The sequence below is a fragment of the Anomaloglossus baeobatrachus genome, chromosome 8 (genome assembly GCF_048569485.1).
Source record: "Anomaloglossus baeobatrachus isolate aAnoBae1 chromosome 8, aAnoBae1.hap1, whole genome shotgun sequence".
In the NCBI taxonomy this organism is placed as follows: Eukaryota; Metazoa; Chordata; class Amphibia; order Anura; family Aromobatidae; genus Anomaloglossus; species Anomaloglossus baeobatrachus.
Genome location: NC_134360.1, coordinates 230532644 through 230553334, shown reverse-complemented (window position 1 = coordinate 230553334; position 20691 = coordinate 230532644). Strand labels below are relative to the sequence as shown.

Below are 20691 nucleotides of genomic sequence, written 5' to 3'. Positions count from 1 at the left end.
CGCATTTTTTTTTCTGCCAAAACATGTGCAGAATTTTTGCACATAAAAAAAAAATAAAAATAAAAAAAAAATTTGCACCCAACACTTAATCATAAGGCTGTGCCCACGTTGCATTTTTAAATACAGAAAAGGTTCTAAAACCCAAATGTTTTTTCAGTTAAAATTTGGGATTGTCACAAGGTCTGGCTATGAGGACTAAGCTTTCGTGTGGAGAGTGTCTGGGAGTACCACGACCCCTATCGATCTGCAGGTACTTAAGAGCACCTGCCAAAATCTGAAAATACTTCTTACTCAGGGTTGGTTCGTGACTTTTATTTAGGTTAGCTATATCTGATTGGTGGTGGACCAACACCCGGCTCACCCCATCCATCAACTGTTCTGATAAAGACGAGACGACTATACAGATCTTAGAGCTGTGAGGTTCCTCTCTGTGAGTGATCTGATAGGCCATCCATGTAAAATCCCTGAACAACCCCTGTAAAGGGAATCTGTCACCAGGTTTTTGCCACCTAATCTGAGTGCAGCATAATGTAAAGGCAGAGACCCTGATTCCAGTGATGTGTCACTTACTGGGCTGCTTAGTGTAGTTTTGATTAACTCAATGTTTCATCAGCAGTAGATTATCATTACAAGACTACTTGGCATGCTGCAAGTAGTCCAGTATATTCATGAGCTCTTTATAACTTAGATATGCAGCAGAGGAAACATTTGATTTTATCAAAATGACAGCAAACAGCTCAATAAGTGACACATGGCTGAAATCAGGGTCTCTGGTGACAGATTCCCTTTAAGAGGACATCCACACCAGATGATAAAACCACACTACAGTTTCAACCACAAAGTCCACACGTTTTCTGTTGTGTAACCTCTACTGTGAAAATCTACAACGTAACACCCTGTGGATTCAATACCGCACTTTGTGCCAATCCACACACGGGTGTTTTCCTGCAGAGTCTGGATTCCTTGGATGGAAAATCTGCAGCATTTCTGTGTGATCATGATATTGTGGAGATGTGGTGTTGTGCGTGTTGTTTTTTTATTTTGTGTGTGAATGGGGTTATAGAGGTCCATGTGCTTTTGTTGTCTTTTAACGAAAGCCTTGGAAATCAGGGCTGTGGAGTCGGTAAACCAAACCTTCGACTCCGACTCCTCAATTTCTCTTGCACCGGCTCCGACTCCTACATATATTGCTTATAGTTAGGTGAAATATTTATTGTAGTACATGAATATGTGTGAACATCAGACATTTAATAATTTTTATGATACAATAATCAAGATATTTAGATAGAACATAAAATATATTTATTGGATACAACTTTAGAACACAAATTGTAATGAATTGTAAATATGTAATACACTATGTAATATACAGTAGATTACATATATATCTTGTGTGTGTGTGTATATATATATATATATATATAATGTGTGTGTGTGTGTGTATAATTACATATTGTATTACATATTTACAATTAGTTTTGTGTTCTAAAGTTGTATTCTAATAAATATATTTTATGTTCTATCTAAATATCTTGATTATTGTATCATAAAAATAATTAAATGTCTGATGTTCACATTGTACTACAATACATTTTTCACTTAAATATAAGCATTATACTAAATGTTATCATTTAGTAAAATATTCAGCACATTCTGCATTGCACTACTGTCCCCAATTTATTATATATTTTCGGAGTCGGTGCATTTTATACCGACTCCACCAAAATGAGCTCCGACTCCGACTCCACAGCCCTGTGAAATCATTTATACAGTGTGTATGTGTATATATATACACCTTTTTTTTTAACATATTGGTATAATTTTTATATCTTTTAGCTGATTATTCTGCCATCTTGGGTCCCTACTACACCCCCCCCCCTTTGTGCTCCACCTCAGATGAACTGTCACTTGCCGGCCGCTGACAGCACCTGTCCATCCGCCTCTGTTCACACTGTCTCATGATTGCACAGATTCGCTTTTATCCATCTCGCTCCTCGTATCTCCAGGAATCCCAGTAATCCGCATTCCCTGTCACCCACCGTTTCCTTTCTTCCCACACACCATAAAGGCGGTCACCAAAGGAACTTTATGTATTTTAATGGACGTCTGGCCGGTGATTCCGTATCGTGTTTATTACCACCAATGCTGACCATTCAGCCGCACCCAGGACCCTGTGTTTCCTGGAAACCTGTGAGGCTAAGTTCGCACGGGGCATCTTTTGCGGCGTTTTTGATGTCACAAAGATGCACCAAAATGCATGCATTTCCTTCCCCCAGCAAAGTGTATGAGATTTTAATGTCCACACTGTGCATTTCTAGTTGCCTGCGTTTTTCAAGATGCAGCATGTCAATTCTTTTTGCATTTTTACCGCGCTTTTGATCCCTTGCGGTCAATAGATTTGACTTAAAAAACACACACCCCTGCGACAGTGCATGTAGTGCTGACATAGTCCACGGCGCTGCACAGTGATTTTCTATGCAGTCAGATTTGTGAGACACCAGTATGTACAAAAGAAATTGCAGCCATGTTTGTAAGATGGCCATATAGACCTACACTCCTGATACGTGAGCCGCCGCAGGACCGCGAGAGATAAAGAGGAACGCTACCATAACCATCCATGGGGGGGGGCGCTAAGGGGGCTGTATAGAGGGGAGACCCCCCCATCTCTGGAAGATCTGGACCCATGTACCATCATTGTATCATATATCCATCCAGCATTAGACGCCGTTTCTTTCCAGTTCCTTTATCTGTACTGGGCTATAGAGGGGGGGGGGGGCAGGCAATAAACCCTTGAACATTTATTAAAGGGATATTCCGTCTACATGGAATAGATAGGACCACTGATTGCCAGAACAGGGGACTTATCTGCCCCGGGTACAAAGCAATAGCAAGAGAAATGTCCTGCAGCACCTGGATGTGCACGTGTCCAAAAAGTGGCTCGTAGCCAATGAAGGGTGAATCTGGCCACAGTCTTGCAAACAGCAATCTGATAAATATCCCATATTAAGTGCAGAAGTGATCACTTTTGTAGAGTTCCCCTTTAATATTATGTCCCCTTTCTCTTTTGTGGTACCTGCAGCTCAGTAATGTACACGAGCGGCGCAGCTCCTGGTATAAACCCCTAAACTTTAGAGTCTACAGAAGATATGTGCGTATATGAGATCCTGCAGAAGGAATGTGGGCAATGGAGACACTGTGTTTATACTCAGATATATATATATATACTGTATATATATTATTTATAGTAATGACCTGTTATGTAAGAACCCCAGCTCGGTGGTAATATCCCTGCCCTACTGACATGCTTCCAATCCACGAGGCTCGGCCGCACCCCGCACTTGTGTAGGTGTCTGTATGTGACATTAGTCCTAGATTTCTCGACTCTGGCACGCCCAATGATTTATTTCTGTATTCACTATTCCTATGCAGAGACGTCATTGACAGACGTTATGGGCCTGGTGCTTGCAACCTGTGTCCCTATGACAACACTTCAGTGCAAGAATCCAAATCCTCCTGTATTATGAAGATGTGGACATCATTTAGACCAACCTAATGTGGCACAGTTACTAAAATTGGCATTTTTATAGCTACATATATATGTGTATATATTTTGTAATGCCATCTGGAAGAAATAGTTTGATTGGTAGTTAATTGTTCATGTGTGGTATTGCATGTTTATTCACTTCAATGGAATGGGGCTACAATACCTGGGTACAAGCCTTGGATATGGTGGTGCTGGGTCTGTACATTGTGGGTGAATGGCTGCCAGGCCACATGACCGCATGCAGCCCTTCCGATTTCTATGGCACGTAAGAAGACAGTCTAGTACACGACTATCTTCAGGTATCAATGGAGCTGCAGGATGCACAGGCAACCTGATGCTCGATATCAATGGAGCTGCAGGATGCACAGGCAACCTGATGCTCGATATCAATGGAGCGATGCATGGGCAAACCTGATGCTCGATATCAATGGAGCTGCAGGATGCACAGGCAACCTGATGCTCGATATCAATGGAGCTGCAGGATGCATGGGCAACCTGATGCTCGATATCAAAGGAGCTGCAGGATGCATGGGCAACCTGATGCTCGATATCAATGGAGCTGCAGGATGCACAGGCAACCTGATGCTCGATATCAATGTAGCTGCAGGATGCACGGGCAACCTGATGCTCTATATCAATGGAGCTGCAGGATGCATGGGCAACCTGATGCTCGATATCAATGGAGCTGCAGGATGCACAGGCAACCTGATGCTCGATATCAATGTAGCTGCAGGATGCACGGGCAACCTGATGCTCTATATCAATGGAGCTGCAGGATGCACGGGCAACCTGATGCTCGATATCAATGGAGCTGCAGGATGCATGGGCAACCTGATGCTCGATATCAATGTAGCTGCAGGATGCATGGGCAACCTGATGCTCGATATCAATGGAGCTGCAGGATGCATGGGCAACCTGATGCTCGATATCAATGGAGCTGCAGGATACACAGGCACATTTTGGTGGGTGATGGCAAAGTATCTTTTCCCTTAAAACAGGACGTATGCACTGGCCACTATAGTGTGTACTTGCTACTTTAAATTCTGGATGGTTTGACCTTTGATACGGGTAACACCCAGGGGTTTCCGTTGGTCTTTATGTGGAGTATTTGATTAATGGTATGATTTTCTTACCTGGTACATATTATCTCCAGCCCAAGGTGTATTATCTCATTTTCCCTTAAGGTACCGTCACACATAACGAGATCGCTAGCGAGATCGCAGCTGAGTCACGGTTTGGTGATGCAGTAGCGATCTCGTTATGTGTGACACTTACCAGCGATCAGGCCCCTGCTGTGAGATCGCTAGTCGTTGCAGAATGGTCCAGGCCATTTTCTTCAAAGGCGACGTCCTGCTGGGCAGGACACATCGCTGTGTGTGACACTGTGGGACAGGGTCACAGTGACTGCTGAGATCGCTATACAGGTCACTACTGCCACCTGTATAGTTCCTGCATCGCTGGTAAGATCTGACTGTGTGACATCTCACCTGCGACCTCCCAGCGACTTACCTGCGATCCCTATCAGGTCGCATCGTTTTCGGGATCGCAGGTAAGTCGCTATGTGTGAAGGTACCTTTAAGAACTGGGATCACTAATATGTTACCGATTCTACTTGATCTTTGTATAAACTGTGTAACAATTATCAGTGCTGCCACTTTCTAGTCCTGTTTTATGGTGCTTTTTCCGCACATAAATCGTTGGTGTGCTGCACTTAATAAAATATCTTTTGCACTTTATGACTCTTGTCCTCCAATTTTCATATCAACGGAGTTGCAGGACGCATGGTCAACCTGATGCTCAGCATCAACGTAGGCGCAGGATGCACAAGCAACCTGATCTTCGATATCAACAGAGCTGCAGGATGCATGGGCAACCTGATCCCCCAATATCAATGGAGCTCTGCAAAATGTATGGGCAACCTGATGTTCAGTATCAATAGAGCTGCAGGACACATGGACAACCTGATGTTCAGTATCAATAGAGCTGCAGGACACATGGACAACCTGATGCTCAGTATCAATGGAGCTGCAGGACGCATGGACAACCTGATGCTCAGTATCAATGGAGCTGCAGGACACATGGACAACCTGATGCTCAGTATCATTGGAGCTGCAGGACACATGGTCAACCTGATGGTCAATATCAATTTCAACTCTTAATGACCGTAGAGAACTAGAGAGGAACTGGAAACAAATCCCCTGTCCTGTTCCTTGATTGAGAATAGATGGCTGCCAGTCTCACTACTATAACAGACATAACTAATTGGAAAGCTGGAATACCCTTTTAATGGGGGACTGAGCTGCTGTACCAGGCACTGCCACCCAATACCCAACCCCACATTACATTATTACATGTTATGCCAGAGCAACAATGGCTCTTTTCCCTGGATAGTAGTGGGGGTCCCAGACTTTAGACCTTTTCTCTTTTAGAACATGGATATATCCAGGAGTCATCCATATATCTATGGCCAACTTTTACCAGAAAGAAATAACACTGGGATCCTGGTTTGCAGATCCCTTACCATTTCCAAGATCTCTGCATGCTGCCAGGCAGTGGTAACATTCTTTCTGACTGCACAGTCTTTAGTGTGTGTGTGTGTGTGTGTGTGTGTGTGTGTGTGTGTGTGTGTGTGTGTGTGTGTGTGTGTGTGTGTGTGTGTGTGTGTGTGTGTGTGTGTGTGTGTGTGTGTGTGTGTGTGTGTGTGTGTGTGTGTGTGTGTGTGTGTGTGTGTGTGTAGATTCGTTACAAAACAGCAAGAAATCCTGATGCCAGCCAGATCAATGAGAATCTTGAAGTGTAGTGCACACATTCAGAGTTTTCGCTTTGCAGATTTGCTGCAAAAAATAATCTGCAGCATGTCAATTGTGTGTTTTTGACTGCATTTTTCATTATTGAAAGCAATTAAAAAACGTATGCAAAAATGCAATGAACAACACATCCAAAATGCGCAGTTTTTGCAGCTGCGTTTTTCCTGCCAAGAGATCAGTAAATTGCGCAGAAACTTCTGCAATCAAATCTGCAACGTGCACATACAGCCTAAGGCTAGGTGCCCACGCTGCGGAAAATGCGCGGATTTTGCCACGGATTTCTCGCGGAAAAAACGCAGATTTCCCAAACATCTGCAGCTCAGGCACTTCCCAGCCATTTCTATGGCATTTTGGAAATGCTGTGCCCACGCTGCGGATTTTTCCGCAGCGGATTTCGTGCGGATTTTGAACCGTAAAAATCTGCAACATGTCAATTATTGTTGCGGATTTTCATCCGGATTTTGGCTTTAAAATTGGGAGGAAAAAAAAAAAATACGCACCAAATCCACACCTTTGAAAAGGTGCGGATTTTGCGGGAAAGCTGCGGATTTTGATGCAGAAAAATCCGCAGCTACATACTCCCGTGGACACATAGCCTTAGGCTATAATAGTTCTCACAGCTGAGCGTTTCTTACAGTTGTATCTATTCTAGGCAAAATAAATAATAAATTGTCATCAGCAGCAACAGCTCAATCCCTCTGGTCATGAGGGTTTGTTACAATGTATCATCTGCAGGATAGTCTGGAGTTTGGATACAATTGTAACAAACCCTCAGCTTTATAATAAGGATGGACTGAAGAAAGCAGCGGAATGTTATTATTGTTTATGTGCTGTGAAAAGAGAAGAAAACAACAAAATGACACAAACACGAGGAGGCGGCTGTATGGCTACAACATTGATGTATTTGCATGGTAAAGTTTTTACAGAGTCACAATCGAGAACCGTCCTGGTAGAACGAAAAACAAAACTGACAAATCACACAAGAACATTTCACCCGCGGTCCGGGCTAGACTCCACACCGGCGGGTCACAGCTCGTCACTTCAGCAAGAACAGATAAAAACAAAGATTTTTTTTTTTTATTACATTTTTTTTTTTTAATGTTAAAACGTATCACTGTGAATTGGGCACTGACAGACCGCGGGGGAGGATGAGGGAGGGAAAGCATCGGAGCCAAAATGAGGAAAAACATGGCCGCTGACCTCCCCTGCTCATAGGCTGTGTGTGGTATTACATCACTAGAGCTGAGCTTTATGAGTCACGATCCACAACAAAGGAGCTGTTTTGGATGAAAGCAGATGTCTTTTCTTCATTATGGCCGCTGACCTCCACAAACAGCGCCACCACTGCTCACAGGCTGTGTGTGGTATTACATCACTAGAGCTGAGCAGCATGAGCGACGATCCGCGGGCAGCAAAGGAGCTGTTTTGGATTAAAGCCGATGTCTTCTTTATTAAGGCAACTGACCTCCACAAACAGCGCCACCCCTGCTCACAGGCCGTGTGTGGTACTACATCACTAGAGCTGAGCAGCATGAGTCACAATCCGCGAGCAGCAGAGGAGCCATTTTGGATGAAAGCAGATGTCTTTTCTTCATTATGGCTGCTGACCTCCAGAAAATAGCGCCACCCCTGCTCACAGGCAGTGTGTGGTACTACATCAATTTTTTTTTATTTATTTATTTATTTTTTAGGAACAAAGCAGACATTTTCTTCATTATGGAAACCTTCTTTAAGACAATGGCTTATAAAAAGAAGACACAGGTAGCCAAAAAGAGCCAAAAAAAAAAAGTTACTCCCCCCCTTCCCTACCCAAGCACTTATGTTTGGGGCTAGAGCAGCAGACAGTCGGGAACACTTATAGGGCGTTATGGTGACGGTTTTCCAAAGCAACCAATCATATTCCATCTCATTTCTAGACACCAGTAATCTGATTGGTTGCTATGGACAACACAATAACTTTCAGCCAATGAAATGGCAGCCCCCCCCACCTCCATCCCCGCGAGTATCAGTGCCAGGTTCACTTTGTTAACGGTTTCCTAAACAAATCGAACCGACCCCTCGGCTGCCAGTCGAATCCACTGACACCCAAACAGGCAGATTAAAAAAAAAAATATAAAATAAAATATTTATTTTTTGTTGTTTTACAAATCCTGTTGAAAATGTGTCTAATTTTACTGTGAAACTGTCAGTTTAGAAAAATATAGATTACAAAAATAGCTGAAGAATAAAAAGAAAGGAAACGTCCTCTAGAGAAGATCCGGAGATTTATTTTATTAGATGATCTAAAAATATTTTCTAAACACAATGGAGGAGAAACCGCGATGTACGCCCCCCCGCCTCGCCCCCCTCCCGCCAAGATAGATTACCCCATTACCCACAATGCCATGCAGTACCACAGGTCCAAGAAGAAAACATAAGATAATCCACCACTCATCATCTCACAGGGTAAAGGAAACCATCAAACACAAGAATTAGAAAAATCACATTCAACAGTTTTTGGCGCAAATAATTTTTTTTTTTTTCCTCCCAAAATAGCAAAATATAGTGTTTTAGGTACAAGACGTGACGCACAGATGGCGGCCGGGGGAGGGAGGCGCTGCAGCAGCCGGACGCTGCGGTGTCGTCTGTACTGGCAGAACGCGGCTGGTCGTTGGCGCTGGATCGCTTAAGTCCATCCTTGCTAGCGTTGGAGGTAATGGTGGGTTCAGTCCGCCATGATGGCGCGGTACATTCCAGATCAGCGGGACTTGCATAATAGATGACAAAGGGGTTGTGCATTTTAGAAAAAAACTCATTCAAAAATAATAGTGGGGTCCCCCGTTTGGGACAAAGATCGTCTCTCTTTCTGGAGGAACGGTCCTGGCCTTTATCTCCCACTGATACAAATGAGTAATCGTGTAATACTTTGTGTCTCCACTGGGGGCGCTGCAGGGAAATCAAACACTCGCTACCAGACTTCCCTATAGATCACCAAGGAACAAGATGGGGTTTTGATGGAGCGGATAGCGCTGCAAGATTAGCGGTTTGGGGGGAGTGGGATCAGTAACCTGTAGTATCTCCTGGGGTCTCTTCCCCAATTAAAGAGCCCAATTCACAACGACATCCCTGAAATATCTCCCAATGCCGCGTCCCTGCTACAATCGGCCATTAGTGCAATCACGGCTTCCAGGGATGTTTACAAGACATAGCGCCCCCCACTGATTACACCAACATTATAGCAGCAGGTCTCACCCGTCGTCCTCATTTATTTGGCTTCATGTCACAAAATGTACATCTTATTATGGCCTAGAAAAGAAAACCCGAGCCACGGCCATCACTACTAGAGTACACCAACGTATAGATTAGGCAGGGAGGGATATGGCTTGTGTCCTACGGCAGAGAATAAGAGGCGCCACAGCCATGTGTATTATGTATCACAGCTGTCGTGGCGAAGGATCCCCTATATGGCGTCCCTCCAAGTCCCCAACCCTCTCGCGGCATCCCTCACAGCGCCCATCCCTCTCGCGGCATCCCTCACAGCGCCCATCCCTCTCAGCCCCCCCACATAGTGTCTGAGCCGCTACCCCTCTCTCTCCCCCAGCATCCTTCAGGAGCGCACCCCTCACGTTTGCCCCTGCGGCGTCCCTCAGAGCCCCCCCACGTCACTCAGAACATCCCACCTCCCGCCGCGTCCCTCAGAGCCCTCACCTCCCTCCGCGTCTCTCAGAGCCCCCCAGGTCCCTCTCGCCGCATCCCTCAAGAGCCCCCCCCACCTCCCCTACTGCCGCGTCCCTCAGAGCCCCCCGCATCCATCAGAGCCCCCACCACCCCTCCCGCTGCGTCCCTCAGAGCCCCACCTCCCCTCCCGCCGCATCCCTCAGAGCCCCACCTCCCCTCCAGTCACGTCCCTCAGAGCCCCACCTCCCCTACTGCCCTTCAGAGCCACCGTGTCCCTCCGAAACCCCTACCTCTCATCCCGCCGCGTCCCTCATAACTCCTCCTCCCACCCAATTCCTTTCCCTTGCTGCGTCCCTTAGGAAGTGAAGCAACGAGATGTTTATGGGTCAGCACTCCACGTGAGGGTCTTTGTCCCCATATTTTGGTCTGCTCTGCTAGTGATCATACAACCACCACCAGTATAACAATATAACATATCCATACTATATCTCAGAAGAACCTCGCAGCCGTCCTGTGCCCTGATCCACCACATCCTTATATAAGGATTGTATTTGCCCTATGGTCTGGCCAAACGGGCACAACATTAACGGCTTCCATGATCGGCTTTGATTGCCACCACTGCTGCCTTTACGAGTGACACGGCTTCTCCTGCTTTGTGCGAGTCCGTGGCTGCTGCAGAAAACCACGTGACGTGGGAAACGCTTAAACACAATCCATCATGGATTAAACACCAGTGCGAGTGATCGAGGTTCTGCAGGTGCCGGACTTCATACAGACTACGCTAACCCTCTCCATGAATACATATGCAATAATCACCACTATGGCACATTTGGAGTGTATTAGTATTAGAAACAACCTCCCCATCCCGTCTGCCCACCCATCCCCCACCCCCGGAGTGTCCTGTACAAAAAAATCCCAATTTTTGCTACATAATAAAATACTTAATCTTAATAACCGATTAAAATTACATACAAAGAAGGAGACTGCTAGTAAAAATATACCAGTATATTACTGAAGTCTCGTCACTACGGAGGAGGTTTCTACAGTTATGGCATTAATGTCAAAGCACCAGCTGTAACAGGTTTTGCGAGATCGTGGATGAGAAATAATAAAAAAAAACGTTCGCTGACAAAATGTAATTTTCGGCACAGTTTTCTTGACTGATTTTGGTGACTTAAAACCAGTGGTTCCATACAAAAAAAAAAAAAAAAAAAAAAGAAGAGGGGGAGAGGGGGTTCTTAAAAACTGCTGACAAGAGGTGTTATATGGGAACAGAGTGCAAAAAGGTCCTTTGGCTTAATGGTTTCAATACTTGGCTTTAAAAACACTGACGAGAAGGTGATGAGAAGGACTGAGACATCTCAGTGAGTAGGGGTGATACTGACCCCCATGGCGGGACCAAAACTATAGACAGGCGACTTACACACTAGACATTTTGGCCCAGGCTATATGGCAACTCAGCTGCTTGTGGTTGGAGCAGTGATGCTATTTTTCAGCCCATTCATTCACATGGAGCCACACGGCTCTGGAGTTGCCGGCTGTACGGCAGCTGACTGGCATTGATTTACAGCCTGGGCTTTAGGGATCTTTAACCGATGCTGTAACTGTGCACATTAATGAGCAGCAAGCTATGTCCATAACACAAAGCTGCAAATAGAGATCCTCCCGAATGGTGCGCAAAAAGGTGAGCACTGCAGAAAAGTGACGCAAAAAAAAAAAAAAAAAGAAGAGCATTCGATATCTTTGGTGACAAACAAAACTAAACAAAATCCGCCCACCCCAAATAAAACCTACTCCTTACTCTGCATGGCTCCTATTATGTACAGAGAGCCAAGAGGTGGTCGAGGAGTCCTAATGGGTCAGCGCCTGGATGGACTTTCTCCATTCGCCTGTGTGACGCTAGCACCATCTAATAAATAAGATTGGACAGGAGAGGGGGGGGGTCCCTGAATATGACGCCATACGACGTGTCTCCCTCTACACAAAAAAAGTTGCGTCCCAATTCCATAATACTTAAGAATAAAAAAAAAAAAGTTTAAACCCCACTTATAAAACGAGTGAACGGAGAACCTCTCAGTGAGTCTACAAGAAAGTCAGAAAAAATGAAAACACACACAGTTAACGGGTGCCTTAAAGTACCTCCGCACGGAGCAGGCGGCCATAGTGTGACCCAACCAATATAAAGCCTATCCGGATTTCGAAAAATGGCCGCCTGCTCTATGTGATTCAGTGGGTTCAAGTAATGGAAGAAGATGCTGGTTATTCTGGATTTAGAAGATGGAAATGGACCCAAGAAAAAAGAAATCGAGTTTATGGCAAAGGACCCCTAGTTGCTCTTCACCATTCACGTCCTGTGCAGAAAATGGAGGCAACTTTGGTCTCGATACGATTTCTCCTAAAAGATACTAAGACTGGATGAGTAGACGGTGCACATTATAAAAAAAATATATATACATAAAAAAAAAAAAATCAAAAAAAAAATCATGAAATAGAACCTAACAAATGCTGAAAAAGAAAAAAAAAAACAAACAAACCCGCCCCAGTCCCGTAATGTAAGAAGTGTTTGACATTTTTCCATGAAATCTAAAAAAAAACAAAAAAAAAAAAGATAATAAATCATTGGTTCAAAAGATTAAAGAAAATTACTTTTTTTCGTTTTTCTTTTTACAAAGAGACCAGAACCCCTTAGTATCATCGGAGCGGCGATCTGCTTGGTGCTGTACGTGAAGAGACAGTGGAGACGTTCACTACGGATACTACAATATGATACAAGGTTTCTTATCCTTGAAGGGGTTTTCGGAGGCCGGGATGCCCATCAGGAGGGGGTCGTTCTTGGCGTGTTCGTCACAGTAGCGCATGAGATCAGCCGACGCTTTGGAAACCTGGAAGGCGGAAAAAGAAAAATTACATTACTGGAGGCCAAGCTCAGGTCACTGGTGCTGCCCCTCGGTGGTCCGGAGGATGCCGGATTACTGGGCGGCCGCACACGGAGGGGAAAATGGATATTACCTTTATTCTTTCTATGGACGCCTCCACCTTCAGCTGCTGGACGGTTCTCCGGGCATGTGCTATGTTATTGGTGCTGGCCGTTTTGGTAGACATCTTTGGTGAAGTCTATGGAAGGACAAGAATAGAGCAAATAAATCATCAGACGATAAAGCTCAGAAGCGTCTGTACACATTGGTCACATAACACATATAGAAGATGGTATAGGATGAGCGTGCGCTAAGAACTGTGACCGCCATCAATGGGACCACCAGCTATCCCGCAAGGGGAGGTCGAGCCTGCTCCGGTCACAGAAAGGGTGCAACGCTAACCCATGTCCAACAATCCCGTAGTGCCATAGTCCGGCGCGATTTACAATGCAAGCCTATGGACGCCGGATGCGGCGTCCTGCGGCAAAAAACGCATCCGGCCACCGGATCCGTTTTTTTGCACTGCGCATGCTCAGTATCAAGCCGCATCCGTCAAAAAACGGACGGGCCGCATGGAAAAACATATGCAACGGATCCGTTTTTTTCGCCGCATCAGTTGCATAGGTTTTTGACCCGGATTGAGCCGCACTGCAAAAACCGGATGTGTGAAAGCAGCCTAAGGCAAAGTTTGTGATTTCTGTTGCCACGGTGCTTACAGGTCAAATGAAAATTAAGCAGAAAGCACAAGGGGCAAATTACCCAGAAGGGGCTGCGGACCCTACATTTTTGCAATGGCTGGAGGATCCAGACATCCCACCCTAATGATGTGAAGGGCTTTTCCGGCATCCCTCATCACTGTAGTATTATTTTCAGCCTTTTCTGCAGCTGACGTGGGTGACATTTGTGCCTGGTGGCTCCGGCTCTATATTATACCCCGCATTAATAAACAAAGCGGTTCCACCTGTTTGAGCAGCGGCACGTCACGACAGCCCGGGACACGCAGGTAAAGCTTTGTCAACAGCTTCAGATTAACCCCGTAATTGTGGCAGATCAGCCGACGCTCAGTGATGGGAGCCCAACGGGATGTGATTGGATAAGATCATACCCTGTATGGGAAAAATGCAGGAGGTATTGCGCCAACTGGGGTAAAGTGATGGCGCTCTGCTGGGATCTGGGCTTTGGTTGGTGGGACGCCCATTAGTGACCAACGACCACGAACATCCAACAAGGAGACATCAGACCGGTCCCAGCACTCTGACCCCAAACATTAAACTCGGCACAAATCTCTAATAATTCCCTTTTCTGATCAGGTAGATTTCTCGTAGCCGTGAACGAACCATTGCGGACAATTGACTGGTTTTTGGGCAGCTCGGGTTTGTATGGAAGATCCCCGGTACGTAGCGTACAGTAGGCCGCTCAGATGAGCGCCACACCTGCCGCTCCACAACTCGGGTCCGTGCCCGGCCCCAACATCAACAACCTGTTTACATCAGGGTCCGGGGCTATGACGGATCCAATCACAACACATCAGTCGTGACTCATCCTCCAGCCTAAAAAACAAAAGGCTCAGCCTTGTAAATAGCTGAGTGTGCGCAGCACGGGAGGTGCAGGTATGTGCTGCGAGAGCACCTGCCCATTGTATATTGAGGAATTCTGCAACGTGACGTGAACCAGAGAAAGTCTGGATTATTCACATAACTGAAGGATTATACTCCGAGGAAATAACACAGCGAATCTGACACAATGTAACGCCACACCTGCGAGCACGGGTTCTATATACCGTCATGGAGGACACTGCAGGGTGTACAGATATTAGATGAGCGGCCCTGGGTAGGCTGCAATATCCAGTGGTACCTAGAGGCGAGCAAATATATTCACGCTGCGCTTGTCCGACATGGCAGCCTTCACCTCTGTGGCCGGCATCCTCGGACTGCGCGCTGGCACTTAGCAGGCCTATGCAAGGTCCTGACGTCTGCAGGCAATGATTGCTTAGGTCTGGACTTCCAAGACCAAACCCCCCCCAAACAAAGTAGGGTGCAAAAAAATTTAAATATAAAAATAAATAAATAAATCCCTACCTCTCATGACTGGGGGTTGTGTTACATTGATGCCATTTTCCACACTTCCCCATTTATGCACTTTAAATGTGTCCACGGGACAAGCTACCCACGGATATATCCGCAGGTTTCCCGCAGCTGCTCCTCGGAATCCATATCCATAGCTGCGGGATTCCAGCGAAATATCTGCGGTAAACCTGCGGACATTCGTGCGACTTATCTGCGGAAGTCCCGGCCTCTATCTCCATAGTGGAGGGCCGGGAGTTCCACAGGTGTTTCTGCATGGCTATGTGCCCACAGGACAATGCACCTGTGGATTTTGCCGCGGAAAACCTGCAAATTTATCTGGATTTTCTAGATAAATCCGCAGGTATTAGCAAGTACAGACACTCCCCATGTTATCCTATGGGACATGGGGTATGCTGTGTCCATGCTGGGGTATGCTGTGTCCATGCTGCGGTATGTGCGGCTGTGGAACATACTGCGGATGTCCCGACTCCACTATGGAGATAGAGGCTGGATTCCGCAGGTAAGTCGCACGAATGTCTGCAGGTTTACCGCAGATATTTCGCTGGAATCCCGCAGCAACAGATAGCTGCGTATTCTGGGGAGCTTCTGCGAGAAACCTGCGGACATACCCACTGATATATTATTATTATTATTTATTTATAGAGCACCATTAATTCCATGGTGCTGTACATGAGAAGGGGGTTACATACAAAATACATATACAAGTTACAGTAGACAGACTAGTACAGAGGGAAGAGGGCCCTGCCCTTGCGGGCTGACATTCTATGGGATTATGGGGAGGAGACAATAGGTGGGGTGTAGGTCAGGCGGCAGCTCCGCACGGTGGTCAGGCGGCAGCTCCGCACGGTGGTCGGGCGGCAGCGAGTTCATTGTAGATTGTAGGCATTTCTGAACAGGTGCGTTTTCAGGTTCCGTTTGAAGTTTGCAAGGGTAGGGGATAGTCTGACGTGTTGAGGCAGCGAGTTCCAGGAGACTGGGGATGCTCGGGAGAAGTCTTTGAGTCGGTTGCGTGAGGAGCGAATGAGAGAGGAGGAGAGAAGGAGATCTTGGGAGGACCGGAGGTGACGTGTTGGAGTGTAGTGGGAGAGTAGTTCGGAGATATACGGAGGGGAAAGATTATGCACAGCTTTGTAGGTCAGTGTTAGTATTTTGTATTGGATACGGTGGAAGATTGGAAGCCAGTGGAGGAACATGCAGAGGGGAGAAGCGGGGTGGTATTGAGGAGAGAGGTGGATCAGTCGGGCAGCAGAATTAAGGATGGACTGGAGAGGGGCGAGCGTGTTGGCAGGGAGGCCACAGAGGAGGATGTTACAGTAGTCGAGGCGGGAGATTATGAGGGCATGAACTAGCATTTTAGTAGATTGCAAATTGAGGAAAGGGCGGATTCTGGAAATATTTTTGAGTTGAAGACGGCAGGAGGTGGTGAGGGATTGGATGTGTGGTATATATCCGCTTGTACATAGTGCCGTGGGCACAAAGCCTTATTGACATGCAGTTACGTGCAGCTGCGGAACATCCGCAGCATGTTCCTCAGCCGCACATACCACAGCATGGACACAGCACTCCCCATGTCCCATAGGTTAACATGGGGAGTGTCTACTTTCTAAAACCTGCGGCAATCCAGATAAATCCACAGGTTTTCCACGGCAAAATCTGCGGGTACATTGCCTTAGGCTATGTGCCCATAGGACTCTGCACCCGCGGATATATCTGCGGGTATGTACGCAGGTTTCCCGCAGCAGCTCCCTGGAATCCGCAGCTATCCATAGCTGTGGGATTCCAGTGAAATAGATGCGGGAAACCTGCGGACATTCGTGCGACTTACCTGCAGAAGTCCCGGCCTCTATCTCCATACTGGAGAAGCGAGAATTCCGCAGGAATAATTGACATGCAGTTACGGGACATCCGCAGCATATTCCGCAGCGGCACATTCCACAGCATGGACACAGCACTCCCCATGTCCCATAGGATAACATGGGGAGTGTCTGTACTTGCCAAAACCTGTGGATTTATCTGGAAAATCCAGATAAATACGCAGGTTTTCCGCAGCAAATTCCGCGGGCACATTGTCCCGTGGGCACATAGCCTTAGTGACAGCTGGCGCCATGCCCCGGCATGAGATGGACATACTGGGGTCACACATGCTCGCCAGTGACAATTCTGCAAAACAGTGAAAGCCTCGGCCCCTCCACAGACTCCGATCCCTCCTGCGTTTCCTGTTGTGCAATTATTTAAATGCCCTGTAGGATCCGGCGGACGGGAAAAGTCAGTGAAGTTTGCAGGTTGCAGGAAGCGGTGTGGGCAGACGGCCAAGTTTCTTACAGTCGCTCACAGTCCCTGGGCTGAGAAGTTGGTCCAGACAAGTTAGAAAGCAATAAAAGCCACGGGCACTGGGGTCGAGGGGGCAAACGAGGTCAATTATTGTACAAGTCGGATTTTACTGGTTAGAGAAAGTTTATAGAAAGTATGACGTTAATACGGGGGGCGGGGGTCTCCGGGAACATAGTCCTTCTAGGTGCCAAACTGAGGGGCGCCAAGAACAAAGCGCGGCATTGTCTTGTGTTTGAGCTTTTTTTATTTATATAAACAGAACCCCAAATCTCCTTCAGTCAGATGTAAATGACACAATGTAGCCGCCAAGAGCCACCACTTGTGGCGCTCACATGTGCCAGGATTGTCTTGTAACCGCCATATTAAGTTACTCATTATTGCATTGGTAAAGGGTTAATCCCATTATTTAATGGTATCACTTATCCAATGGGGGGGGCTCATCATTCAGGGGTCCAACCGCAGTAACCCCAGGGATCCAGAGAATACATGCCCTGCTGGATTGGTGTCTGTGAACGTGCTTTGTTCTGATGGGGCATTTCAGAGACCCCATTCTCCTGATTTACGGAGGTCCCAGCATTCAGAACAGTTCTGATACCCAAATCATCACCGATCCTTTGGAAAAGTGATAACGTTTTCCCAACATTTAAGCACTCCTATAGCCACAGGTTGTGTGCGATGTTACAATCCATCCGCATTCTATTCTGCAATACCAGACATGACCCACAGAGAGGGGTGGCGCTGTTTTTTTGGAAGAAGTTCTTTTTCTCTAAACCTGCACAATATTTATTCTCAAAATGCAAAATTATCACTTATCTAAAGGATCGGTGACGATTTAGGGATTGGTGGGAGCCCGGCCGTTCTAGAGAACTGGGATCCTGTACATTCCCTTTAACTTTCCCTATACAGGAGAGACGTCCGTTAACGAGGGCCCCCCCCCCCCCCCCCAAAGTGGGACGTACTGGAATTTTAGGGGTTTTACTGGACTCAACTGATGTTCAGAGTTCACCGATATAAAAATCTCAGCAGAGAGAAAACCCCGTGTCTTCTCCCCTCCCCTCCCCCGCTCACACACAGCAGCTTGCGTTTCAGTGTGACAGGAGCAGCGATTCTTTCCTGCAGTTTCATCATTTCTCGTGCCCGGTGACTTTACACGGGATCTTTACCCCACATTCACCAAACTCAGCTGATCAGAGTGTAATCAGCCAATAAAACTACGCCCACTCCCCCTACCACACCTGGGATGGCTGATAACAGAGAACAATAGATGGCAATCAAAGGCAGGATAGACTTGATTGCGGATCCCTCCTTTTGCTTGATTCGTGGTCCCCAAGTAACTAGATGCGCTTTGGGGGTCTTCACAATTCAGGGTCTGCTCAAAGGGGTGGTCTATGTTCTGTCTATGGATGGGAGACTCATTGCCAGAGTGAACAAAAAGTTTCTTAATTCTTGAAAAATGGATGAAGCGGAGCAGCGAGCCGGCGACTTCTACAGCAAGCCTGTGCCCACAGATCTATGGGGTCTTCTGAGTCTGTCCCACCCTTCATATATGGAAGATACAAAAGCTTTCAGGCCGAGTCCATGCTGCAGAGCCGCGAGTCTCGGGAGCGATTGCACCCTATAAAGGGGCGATATCCGCAGAATTAGGCTATGTGCGCGCGCTGCGTTTTTTGGGTGCAGTTTTGGTCTCAAAACTGCATGAATTTCCTTCCCCAGAAAAGTCAACGAGATTTTATTTTGCAGGGTTTTTTGGCTGAGTCTTTGTGGTGACCACCGCAGCATGTCAATTCTTTTTGCATTTTTCACCCATTGAATGCATTGGACAAAAACGCATAAAAAAAAACGCATCAAAAACGCATCATAAAAATGCACAAAAACGCATGCTTTTTTGAGGTTTTTCCTGTGGATACTTTTTTTGGGGCCAAAAACGCTGAATCTTTGCGGTCAGAAAAAAACGCAGCGTACGCACGTAGCCTTAATTTTCCACTAGACTTTTTGCATATCGGCAGCACCTGACTCCCCCGGATTAGAATCCTATTCTGCAGGATATATATCCGCTGGCGCGATCGCCGAGGGGGATACGTGTCGCGGTCTCTGACGTCCTCCGGGACAATATACCGCAGACTGGACGACAGCATGCGCCCTGTAATCAGGTTATACAACCCCGACCTATAAAAGCCGTGACCTACTCCACAGCAACTCCACAAATCCACCTACAGCCGGCGCCTGCGTAATACGTTAACCCCTTCTCGGTCCACATAAGGCTGCAGAGGCAAGGAGGAAGATCGTGAATGTTCCGGCACTGATAACGGACATGCCAGGCGGGTACGGGTGGGATTATGTGCGCTGATGACCGGGTGCAGGAAGGGTGGTCTCATACTTATCTGTATATAGTGTGCACTGTGGGACGATAAAATAGGAAGGTGTCAAGATGCAGGTTTTTATCTTAAAGGGCCAGTAATCATTAGCCAGTGTGGGTGATGCGGCACTGATCTAGAGGCCACCCAGGATGTGACAGGTCTTTCCTTTTCATATTAAGGTCAAGATTTGCCCAGAGAATATGGAAGATTGCAGATAAGGGAGTCACTTATTGCATATAGGTGAGAAGCAGTAGGGCACGGTGGGGGGGACACAGTGTGGGAGGGGGGGGAGGGACACAGTGTGGGGGGGCGGGAGGGACACTGTGGGGGTGGGACACACAGTGTGGTGGGGGGAGGGGACACTGTGGGACACACAGTGTGGGGGGTGGGGACACAGTGTGGTGGGGGGAGGGGACACAGTGGGGGGGGAGGGGACAGTGTGGGGGGGTGGGGGACACAGTGTGGGGGGGTGGGGGACACAGTGTGGGGGGTGGACACAGTGTGGGGGGTGGACACAGTGTGGGGGGTGGACACAGTGTGGGGGGGGGACACAGTGTGGGGGGGGGACACAGTGTGGGGTGGGGGACACAGTGTGGGGGGTGGGGGACACAGTGTGGGGGGTGGGGGACACAGTGTGGGGGGTGGGGGACACAGTGTGGGGGGTGGGGGACACAGTGTGGGGGGTGGGGGACACAGTGTGGGGGGTGGGGGACACAGTGTGGGGGGTGGGGGACACAGTGTGGGGGGTGGGGGACACAGTGTGGGGGGTGGGGGACACAGTGTGGGGGGTGGGGGACACAGTGTGGGGGGTGGGGGACACAGTGTGGGGGGGTGGGGGACACAGTGTGGGGGGTGGGGGACACAGTGTGGGGGGTGGGGGGACACAGTGTGGGGGTGGGGGACACAGTGTGGGGGGGACACAGTGTGGGGGGGGACACAGTGGGGGGGGGACACAGTGGGGGGGGGGACACAGTGGGGGGGACACAGTGGGGG

General features: G+C 47.4%; 1 protein-coding gene and 1 long non-coding RNA gene across 2 annotated transcripts in view; both read right to left on the bottom strand.

Moving 5' to 3' along the window:
- Positions 1-7233: 7233 nt before the first annotated feature.
- LOC142249481 (uncharacterized) lies at positions 7234-9882 on the bottom strand. The gene is made up of 2 exons (XR_012725062.1): positions 7676-9882; positions 7234-7551 (listed from the first exon to the last, which is right to left on the bottom strand). It is a non-coding gene; the product is annotated as an uncharacterized LOC142249481 (long non-coding RNA).
- Positions 9883-10256: 374 nt separating this feature from the next.
- Positions 10257-20691, bottom strand: part of GNG12 (G protein subunit gamma 12) — an 84046-nt gene continuing 73611 nt past the window's right edge. Inside the window, exons 3-4 of the mRNA XM_075321135.1 lie at positions 13018-13122; positions 10257-12890 (exon numbers count right to left, since the gene is read on the bottom strand). Coding sequence (XP_075177250.1) covers positions 12765-12890; positions 13018-13110 — 219 coding nt within the window. The 5' untranslated portion in view covers positions 13111-13122 and the 3' untranslated portion in view covers positions 10257-12764. The remainder of the gene's footprint in view (positions 12891-13017; positions 13123-20691) is intronic.